This window comes from Anthonomus grandis, chromosome 22 (assembly GCF_022605725.1).
Source record: "Anthonomus grandis grandis chromosome 22, icAntGran1.3, whole genome shotgun sequence".
Taxonomy (NCBI): Eukaryota; Metazoa; Arthropoda; class Insecta; order Coleoptera; family Curculionidae; genus Anthonomus; species Anthonomus grandis.
Genome location: NC_065567.1, coordinates 25201688 through 25213399, shown reverse-complemented (window position 1 = coordinate 25213399; position 11712 = coordinate 25201688). Strand labels below are relative to the sequence as shown.

Sequence of the window (11712 nt, the reverse complement as noted above, 5' to 3'; positions counted from 1 at the left end):
CGTACGCCCAAGTTAAATCATCAATAAAAAACAATTAGGCAGAAAGAATAGAAATATATTTTTTTTTTATTTAGTGTAAATATTAGTCAAAAAAGATCCCTCACACTTTTCCTTGTTACGTGAGGAACCCAATAAGCAGAAACGCGCCTCTATAAATACCATCCCTATTTTTTCCGGTTAATTTTATTTTTTAATTATAATAACTATTATTCCAATTAAAAGGGCAAATATCCACAAAGCCAGTGCCAATTTGTAAAGAATCATACGACTGATTAGCTATCGTTTGCCGACAAATTAAATTCTAAAACAAATCGGGGATAGCTCTGCCTCTATTTAGTGTAATTGATAATTAACATAAAACATTTCGGTTCCGATTTAAATTGAGATAATGCCGCTCGACCCGCTGATATTCGCCGCTTAAACACGTGGAAATATCGACCGTGTTGTTACATTATTATTTTAATTAAATGCCCACCACGTCCGCATTCAAAGGTGTTTTTTTTGCGACTTTTTAACTAGCTTTACCCTTATTATAAGAGTCATAAGATACCGCTCTAATTCTGTGGAGGGAGAGGGGGTGAACATGATTCATAGTCCGAAGGGGTTTTTTTTGGGGGTTGTCTCCGTAAGCCCTCGCAATATGTCAGATCGAATGCATGGACTGTTTTTGACATGTCGCACAGTGTTTTGCTTTATATGAATATCAGGACAAAAATGTATCCTTATTTCAAAGCTTTATAGGGTGCATGAGACTATTTAAAAATTTGCCTTAAAAACTTCTACACAATTTTATTTATTAATTGAAAAATCTTAAGTGATCTATTCTTTAGAGCACATATTAACTGTTTTTTTTTTATTTTGTCCATTTGCCACGACACCGCTTCACCGTGTGATTCATAATAAATATGCTGATAGATTCGCAATTTTTTTTTGCTTCCTTTGGGCTGAATCATATGTCGAAAAGGGAAAATGCTAATTTCTGGACGTGTCACAATAATATTCTTATATCAGACTGGTATACGAAACAGGGGTGATATTTTCCGGAATATTTTATATAATGCTTTAGCTAGGGGAACTATTTTTCTTAATTTAAATATTACGCTTTTATTAAACATCTCTTTCATGGTAAAACTCCCGCTTTGATTTAACTTCCCTTTAATTTAATAGGACAACCTTTCCGAGTTTTACGCGCTATCTGAATAATAACATAAAGCGATGAGGTATAAAAGATCCCACTTTATGAAGCGAAATTTGAAAAACATGACCGTTTCATTTTTCTTTGCTATTAAAAGCCCTTTGAGGGCTCTTTTTTTTTCGCGTATTTGCTGCAATGGTGTATACAGCAGATGCTCTTGTGGGGACCATTAAATTTCGCAATTAAATATTTTCTGTGGGTATTTTTTTCGATTTTATTCGGCTGCTAAATGCCGCTGATTTTAATGATTTTACGAAATATGTCATGGAGTTTAATTATTTTTCTTTATGGTTAATTTTGTTTTTCTATTTTTTTATTTAATACGCAAATAAATTTTGTATGCTCTTATTTATTAAAATTTTCATTGTGTTTTTTTTAATTAACTTTTAAGACCAAAGAAGGTTTTTTTTGGAGTTATATTTCTCATTAAATTTCAAGATTCAATCATCGTTAAAAAAATTACTTAAAAAAATCTTTTAATAATTTTATTTAAATTTGAAAATAATATTTTTTCCGACAATGAAGACTTTAATTATTTTTCAGTTTTTGTTCCATTACTTTTATTTTTTTAAATTTCTCTGAAGGGTATTCCATTTTTAATATTTCTTTAAATTTTGCCATATGGTTTTATTAAATTAATTAGGATAATAAATTTTTAAATTAAATTTCTCCTATGAAATTTACAATTTTTAGTATGTTTTATTAAAAAAAAGGATGTTCTCCTTATGAAGAGAATTTAGATAAAAAATAAATAATTAAAACTTTTAATTAATTTTATAACAAAATCCGACATGATTTGATATCGTAAATATGTTTTTTTTTAAATCTTATTTTTTAACAATTATTGTTGAACATTATTATCACATTATTATTTTATTATTATTATTGAACAATTTATTATAAATTTTAATTTTCTGGTTAATGTAATAATTTGCAGTGGGGTTTTATTGAATTAATTAATTAGGATATTAAATATCAATACTTTTCTGTGGTTTTTAATAAAGATAAATGTTTTCTCTTTTTATATATTATTTTAGTTTCAATAATGCGTTAAATTAAAAAAAAATTAAAGAGAGATTTTTGTTAATTAATTATTTTAAATTTGAAAGTAATATTTTTTTTTTCCGCTAAGGAAGACTTTAATTATTTTTCATTAAATCACTCTTTTCCAGTTAATTTCATCGTGTTTAATAATTTATATATTTTTTTAATTTTTGTAAGGGTCTTACTTTAAGATTTATTCATAAAAATTAAATTTGCTACCTGCAATGAGATTTTCTTTTAAATTTTGCAATAAAGTTTTAGTTAATTAATTAGGATATTTAATTTTACAACAATAATTGGCAATTTTCTGTATTTTTTTATAAGGAAAAATGCAAGTATGTACTCTCCATGAAGAGAAACTAAATAATAAATGAAAAATAAAAGTGTAAATTAATTATTAAAGTCTTTATTGTGTTTTTAAAATTTATTTTTAAGCCCAAGTAACGATTTTTTTGCAATTATAAATATTATGTTTTCTAGTTTAGGATTCCATTGGAATTTAAAAAAAAATTTTTTAAGACAAAATGCTTTTAATTAATTAATTTAAATTTCGGAATAAAATATTTTTTTCGTCTAGGAACACTTAAATTATTTTTAAATGAATCTATTTTACAGTTAGTTTCAGAGTGTTTATTAATTAATATATTTTTTTAATTTTTATGAGAGTCCCATTTTAAGATTTACTTATAAAATTAAATTTGCTATCTGTAATGAATTATTTTTTAAATTTTGCAATAGGGTTTTAATTAATTAATTAGGGTAATAAATTTCGCAAATAAAGTTTTTTGTATTTTAACAAAAAAAAATTATGTACTTCTTCCTATGAAGACAAATTTAACGAAGAAAATTAATAAATAAAAGTGTATATTAATTAATTAAAAAATTTTGACTTTTACTTAAAATTATTTCTTTTTGGCAAACTTTGAACAATTTATCACAAATTTCAATAATTTTCCGGTTAGTTTTATAATTTGCAATAAAGTTTTATTTAATTACCTAATAATTAGAATCTTATTTCGTAATTAAAATATTTGGATAAAAAGCCCTAATTTTCTGAGATTTTTAATAAACAATTAAAATTTAAAAAGAGTGAGTTGTGATATCTTTAAAAAAATATAAGTAAAGGAAAAATTAATAAAAATTTACTGAAATAAAGTAAAAAATTATTATTAATTAAAGTCTTTTTTAACGAAAAAGTTTAAATTAATTAATTAAAAAATTCCGATCTATTAACAATTTATTATAAAATTTAATAATTTTTTTGGTGATTTAATAAATTTTTTTACGAATTCAAATATTTATTAGGAAAATCGAATTATTATATTTTTTTTTATTATTGTATTTTTTTTTAAGTTTTAGTATGAAATATTTGAGAGACAATTTATCGTAGGAAATTGAAATCGCCTAATATTTGTGTAATTAATGTTTCTACTGCCAATTAGGGCTTATTTTAAATTATACGGGAAATATGCTTATAAACGGTCAATTAATTAATTACAATTTTACCAGTAAAAATAGTGTGCTCAGTTTCATTTTTATTCACATTTTTTTATATTTCCTTACGCAATATCCAAAGTTTAATTAGGAAAATATTTACCAGAAGCTTTTAATTAATTAACAAATTTTTAAGCTTTAAAGCCCAATTCAGTTTTCAGCACTATTTCACATGCTACAAAACTCAGCTGAGATATTTGAAATATATTAGTATTAGCTCTTTTTCGGATAATCTGCATGGAGATTTTTTTTCAAATATTGCATCGGGATTTTAATTAAATAATTAAAATTGTCACAATTTTTTATATTTTTTAGTAAAAAAAAAAATATGTGATCCTTATGAAGATAGAATAAATAAATAGATTAAACTATGACAATAACCATGAAAAGTGATTTATTGGAAAATAATTAAAAACTTCTTTGACGAACAAAAAATATTTATTTTTCAATTAATCAAAAATTTCTCTTTAAAATATTTTTTTATTTTAATAGAACTTTGAAGTTAAAAAAAATTATTAAAAAATTCTAATTTTTATTTAAGATTTTTATATTTTTCTGTTATTTTCAATTTTTTTTTACTATCCCAAGTATTCGTCAAGCAAAGCGTGCAAAGGGAAAAATGTTGTTATCAACCTTTAATCAAATATTTTAATGTATATGTAATAGTCTATGGGGTGTTTTTAATTAATTTAAATTTCACGATAAAATATTATTCGTCCTTATAGTGCGCCTAGCTCAATTTCATGATATCTGTATATTAATTTTTTTTTTAATTTTCTTACACGGTACCCTAAATTTAACTGTGAATTTTTTTACAAGAAGATTTAATTAATTAGGAAGTTTTGAAAATCCAGAATTCAGACAATAAATTATTTTTCGGATAATTTAATTTTTTTATTACAATAAAATATGCTTCCTGTAAAGACTCTTTTTTTATATTATATGAAATTTTTTGAATTGATTATGGAAAAATATTTTTTTCTTATTTTTGAGTCCAGGCCCCCTAAAAACCGCATTTCCTTCTCAGTCTTAAAACCTGGAAGAATCAAATTTTTATTCTTACATAAACGTTTGTCTTATGTGAATATCGGATAAATAAAATTGTATGAATAGATATAGATACAAAAGCATTTTCTGATATATAATAAATTACCCAGAAACCATTAATATCTCATTCATCGTATAAAATTAAACAGGTGTTAAAATTAATTGAGTAAGCTCATGCAAATGAGGATGTACATATACAATCCCCAAACGGCATATATTAATATCCGCGGTTATATCGCTTTTTAAATGATGAATTTTTAACATGAAACCCCCCTTTATTAAGCATTGAAAAATGGTTATATTCATGAAACTCGAGCCACTTGGGGGTCTGACAACCTAATTAGCTTCCATTTTATAAATCCCCCTGAAATACATTTTTAAGTCCGGTCACCCTCATCGCTCGAACGACAATCAGATTTTCAGCTGCATCCCCAAAGCGGATTGGATCCTCTTTACCATTTTACTTTAGCAAGCTTAATGCAATTTTCGAATTTCTTTGTAACAATAATGAAGGCATCTCTTTTGATCTTTCATTAAATATCGCCGCTTCATATTTTATATCCATACCCACGTTGTTACCAAAATTCACTCATGTATTAGTAGCTTGCTATAGCCAGCCACATTAGCTTGGTACAATACGAAGATTTTCTTTTATTTTTTGTATAAATAAAAAGTCCCACGGTTGACAGTTATCGCGTTAAATTATGCATACAAAGAATAAATACAAATAAAGTTCATAAAATACTTACCTATAAAAGTAAACTTATGATATTTATGTATGGAGTGCCCTTAAGTTGTGCGGAATTAAGCCGTTATGGCCCTAATTTACGATTCAGATAAGATATTTTAAACAGTTCACGCAAGTACGTGCAAAATGCTTAAGTAGGCCGTAAAAAAGCGCCAATAAAATCCTGAATTATATCGAATAACTTGCTTGACTTTTACGTTTTTTTGTCACATGATTATTATTTATTTATTAGTTAATTAATTCAAATTATTGCTTTAAATTATTCAAGTTGCTTCACGTATGCCAATTCAAAATTTAATATTAAGAAATATAAACATGCACTTATTTGGCTAATTAATTGAATTAAATTAATTGAAACATTTAAATTTCGCCTTTAAATTATTTTTGGTAATTTATTAAAGTAGTGTTTAGACAGCGTTATTTTATAAGATTTATATAATTTAATATTTATTAATGTTAAAAAAAGTACAGGATTTAAGAAAAATTAAATATCCTAGTAAACGATTTTTTAAAAATTTACAAGAAGCTTCTAATTAAAAATATTTAAGAATTTTAAATATCGTGTTATTATTCATATTTTGCTGTAAAAAAAATTCAAGAAAATTCAATTAAACAAATGACTTTTACATTGGTTTACCACATAATAATAATTAATTATTTAATTAATTCAAATCTTTGCTTAAAGTCTTTAGTTTTATAATTTTACTAGTTTTATAATTTTAATTTAATTTCATTTATTTATTTTAATTTCTTTACTTGTATTAATTTAAGATTATATAAATATGCAGTAGAAAATTAATTTTTCGTAAATAATTAAAAAAAATTAAATTTCGCAATCAAATTATTTTTGTAAATTAATTAATGTAGTGCAATTATAATTAAAATTAATTAATGTATAGCTTTACTTTATAAAATATATATTTTAATTATTTTTTGAATAATTAAAAAAAAGTGCGGGGCTTCCTAAGAAAAATTTAATATATACTAATTAGCTGAAATAATTTGATTGAAAATTTCAAATTTTTTAATTATGCATGTAGGTGCATATTTAATTTCTTTTAAGACGCCTCTTAATTTTAATTAATAAAAAAATATATTTTTGTAATTAAATTAATTATAATTATAATATATATCTAATTTTTTTTTAATAATAACAAAAATTACAGGGCGTTCTAAGAAAAATTAAATATGCACTAAGAAACTTATTATGCTAATTAATTAAAACATTAAAATTTCGCAATTAAATTATTTTTGAAAATGTATTAGGATAGAGTTTCTGTAAGCAGTTTTATTTAATGAATTTTATATTTTAATTATTTTTTAAATATCAAAAAAATTAAATATGCACGAAAAAGCTTATTTTTATAACTAATTAAAAATGTTAAATTCCACAATCAAATTATTTTTGCAAATTAATTCATGTAGTGTTTAGACAGCGTTATTTTATGAAATTTATATTATATATTAATTATTATATAAATAATATAAAAAAAATTAAATGTACACTAAGAAGCTTAGTTAGCTGATAAATTTAAAAAAAATAAATTCTGCAATCAAATTATGACATCCGTATCTTATATAATTTATATATTTTTTTATTTGAATTTTTAAAATTATAAATTTGATATAATACGTATTTTTAAAATAATATCAAAATATAGTAGGATATCATAAGAAAAATTAAATAAGCACTTAAAAACTAATTTCGGTATTAATTAAAAAAAATAAATTTCGCAATTAAAATATTTTAGGAAATTTATCAATGGATTTATAGCCATATTTTATGAATTTTATATTTAAATTATTTTTTAAATAATTAGTAAAAATACAGGCTGTCCTAGAAAAACTTAAATATGCACTAAGCAAATGATTTTCTTAATTAATTAAAAAATATAAATTCCGTGGTAAATTATTTTTGGAAATTAATTTATGTAAAAGTCCTCAGAAAAACTAATTATGTACTTAGAAGCATATTTTAAAAATTATTATAATTAAAAAAAATTATTTCGCAATTAAAGTATTTTAGAGAATTTATTAATGTTGGATACCCTTATTTTATAAATTTGATATTTTAAATATTTTTTAAGTAAATAAAAAAATATTACAGGGAGTCCAAAGAAAAATTAATTATAATTTAAAATTTAAATCGCATTTAAAATAGTGTTTATTGCAAATTAATTAATGTAGTATGTCAACAGCCTTATTTTTTTACATTTATATTTAAATTACTTTTTAATTAATTAAAAACCAAAATTACAGAATTACATAATTACTTAATTAAAAATGTTAAAAATGTTAAAATTCATAAGCAAATTATGTTTGAAAATTAATTAATGAAGTGTTCCTATAAACAGGTTTATTAAATGTATGTATATTTGAATTATTTTTTAAATATTAAAAAAAATTGTGTGTTTTTAAAAAAAATTAAATATATGTAGTTAGTAATTTTTTTAATTACAAGAAGCTTTTTATTAAATAATTAAATAATAAACAGAATAGGAATTATTAATTTTAAAAAAATATATAAACTTATTATTGTTAAATTTAAAAAATAAAATCCTAAATTATATCCCTTTTATTACTCAATTAATTTAAGTTTTTGCTTTTAATTATTTTATTTTTCTACTCCCTATTAAAATATAAAAATTATTGTCATTTTTGACTAATAAAAAAATTATTATAATAAAAAAGAGTTTTATGCAAACTATAAATTAGAAATAATTATTTCGCAATCGAATTATTTTTGGAAAATAATTAATGTAGTATTTATTTAGCTTTATTTAATAAAATTTATACTTTAATCATTTTTTAAATAATTTTAGGAAAATTACAGGGCACCTTAAAAAAATTAAATATGCACATAATTAATTAAGAAATAATAATTTTGCAATTAAATTATTTTTGAAAATTAACTATTGTAGTGTTTTTGCCTTATGAAATTTAAATTTTAATTATTCTTTAATTAAGAAAAAAAATACAGAGGGTCCTAAGAAAAATCAAATATAAACCAAGAAACTTATTTTAATAGATAGTTAAAAATGATAAATTTTGCAATTAAATTATTATTGGAAATTATTTAATGAAGTGTTTCTGCAGACGGCTTGATTTTAAGTAATTTATAATTTAATTATTTCTTAAATATGTAAAAAAAAATTATCTTAATATTTTTATGAAGTCGTATACCAAAAAATTCATAAATTATATCCGTATCTTATTAATTAAACAAAAAATATATAATTAATTAAAAAATATAAATTTCGCTTTCAATTTTTTTTTTAAATTAGTGTACTGTGTCCGCAGACTTATTTAATGAAAATTGTATTTTAAATATTTGGAAAAAAATACAGGGCGTTCTTAGAAAAATTAAATATGCACTATTATGCTTATTAATTAAAAAAAAAAATAAATTTCGCAATTTTGTAATTAAATTTTAATTATATTTTTCTGTAGAGTCAGCAGTTATCAATAAAATCCAAAATTTCATCCTTATCGCCTTTTTGCCACCTATACAAATTTTGTTAATTAATTAACCACTTTGAATTTTTGCTTGATATTTTTATTTTGCTACTCGCTACAAGAATAAAAAAGTTATTGTCATTTTTGACTAATTGTAAAAAAAAAAACGAAAAGAAAAATATAAAAAAAATATAAAAAAATATAAAAAAATTTAAAAAAATTATAAAAAATATAAAAAAAATGTAAAAAAATTAACTATAATAATAAAAAAAAAACGTTTTTTATGCAATTTTGATCCTTGTGCTATTAATTAAGCAGTTTTTTTATTTGATATCCCGTGAGTCTAAAAATGTTGAGTTTCTTTAATTAGTAATTTGCACCACTTGAGCTAGAACTAAAAATTTGAAAATGTTTAATTAAAAATGATAAATTAAAAAAAAAATCATGAGGAATTAGACTTTAAAAAATTAGACAAAAAACTTAAGAACCATTTGCATAAAAAAACTAAAAAATAATCCCCAAAAAAAACCCAAAAAAGAAAGAAAAAAAAAACATCCCTAACTATTCTTCCTCTTCCTCTTCCTCTTCCTCCTCGTTCTGCTTCTCCTTCTCCATCTCTTCAGCTTCTTTTCGAGCTGCCTCAGCCTCAGCTCTCTCCTTCATGATGTTAACGGTCCAGAAACGTTTCTCCCGGATCGCTTTCTCCAAGGCATCCTCTGGATGTGGAGGTGTATCGTCTACCACCTCATAAGCATTTTCCGCTTCAGTTTCAATACCCTTTTGTTTGTTTTCTCTCTCCCTCATCCTTCTTAGAATGGCATGCTTGGCATGCGGAAAAGGGCCTAAGCCAAGAGCAACCCCTCTATAAGTTGCCAAAATAATTGAGTCCCGAAGATTACGGAATCTTCCGTGACGCTTAAAAGGTTTTCTTTCAGCAGCATCTCTCGGCGGAATAGCTGGGGCATATGCCCCACTTGAAGTAGAATCATCTTTAAGGTATAAATCGGGAGTTTCGTATTCTGGATCCTCCTTATCCAGTTTGAGACTATCAGTTTTATTAGAGATTTCATCAACAGCATCTTTGTAAGTGACATCATCTACTTCGGTTGCTGTCGCTTCATATTCTGGGGAGAGTCTGGTTTTCATAAAGAAGCATCTGCCACCAGAGAGGGCTCTGGTTTCAACGATTTCTCTATGCATCCCTGTTAGAACCAGTTGACGTCTTAATACTCTTTCGCAATCGAGCATATACTCGTAATAGTCGGGTCTACAGCAGTCGCACCTTATTTGAGGTGTAACGTTTTGGAGCCAAGAATTCACTTTGTGGAAAGCGGATAATTGGATAAGGCAACTAATAAAGCGACGACGATGGAGTTCGAAGAAGATACAGTCCAGTTTGTAGTATACAAATGCTTCTCTGGAACTCGGCTCGTAATCTCTGAAAGGAGTTTTATTTGTTAGGAGTAAGGAATCACCTAAAAGATTATTATACCAGGTAAAATAATTAATAAATAAGTAACCTGAAGGCGTAAAAATTACTAATTAAAACTACGCCAAATGGTTTTTATGGCGGGTCTGCATGTTTGTGTTTTGATTACGACTGTTGTGTTATGAAATTGATCGACGCTGGAATGTCGCAGTGTCATCTTAAATTAAGGTCAACCGCATGAAGTTGTTAGTAAATGGGGAAATTTTAAAGCAGCCCTTTAATGTGCGTAAAAACTAAATTTTCAAGCTTCATGTACTAGTAATAAAATGAGTATGCTGTAAATCAAATTAATCTCATTTCAAAAATTTTAATTGCAAAAAAAATACTCATTTAATCCTAGATGAAGCCCCAATTAGTACTTACGAGTAAGTATTTATCTTACACTGAGTCTTGACGATCTGGAGTAAATCTTGTGTAGGCACTTGATAGTAAACACAATTATTATATAAGATATGATAATGCTGTAGCATCTTCCGCAATACTTAAAGACACCTTCACGATCCAAATTAAACTAATAGAATAGTGTTTTCGTGTTGCAAAAAATTCGCGATGGTTATTACGGTTGCCGTTTGATTTTATTACTTTTCGGAATAAGTTGATAAGTTATACCTTTATCGAAGACGATATAAAGCATATATTTATCAATTGTACGGGCACTTCGTATTAGTTTTATGGTTAAATTATCAGTGCAAATTAAGAGGCTACCAGGAAATTTGCGTCATTAAAAAAAAGGCTTTTTATTATTTATAAAAATTAATTGAAATTTTTGAACCATTATTGTTGCTATGGAAGATTTTAAAAGTAAAAAAAATATTTTTTTAAATAAATATATCATTTAATAACAGCTGGTCCTATGAGACATTTTGGCGCCCAACACCTTTAGGAGCTTTATACCATAGTATACATTAATATGTGATTTGAGCCATTTTGCTTCCAAATAAACATGACATTTTATAATACTTCAATTCAAATTGATTAAATAATTAGAAAAATTGATTTGCAATTTGCCAAGACATTCACAGGCCTTCACCATAATATCAAGAAAATATTTGGGTTCTTAAACAGGGCTTGTTTACTATAAAAAATTATGACATAAAATTAAATTAGCATTTGTTTAGGTGCAAAAGGACAAATAATAGCAAAACTCGATTTTAGTGAAAAAAGAAGCCACTTTTAATCCAATTTCTTAACTGCCTGTAAGAGATTATTCAAAAGAAAAATCAACTACCCTCCTTAATT

The 11712-nt window shown here is 24.2% G+C and overlaps 1 protein-coding gene across 1 annotated transcript; it reads right to left on the bottom strand.

Moving 5' to 3' along the window:
* Window positions 1–9228: 9228 nt before the first annotated feature.
* On the bottom strand, window positions 9229–10994 carry LOC126748902 (uncharacterized). The gene is made up of 2 exons (XM_050458438.1): window positions 10837–10994; window positions 9229–10422 (listed from the first exon to the last, which is right to left on the bottom strand). The coding sequence occupies exons 1-2, from the start codon at window positions 10941–10943 to the stop codon at window positions 9546–9548; spliced, it is 984 nt and encodes a 327-aa protein (XP_050314395.1). The 5' UTR covers window positions 10944–10994; the 3' UTR covers window positions 9229–9545.
* Between the last annotated feature and the right edge of the window lie 718 nt (window positions 10995–11712).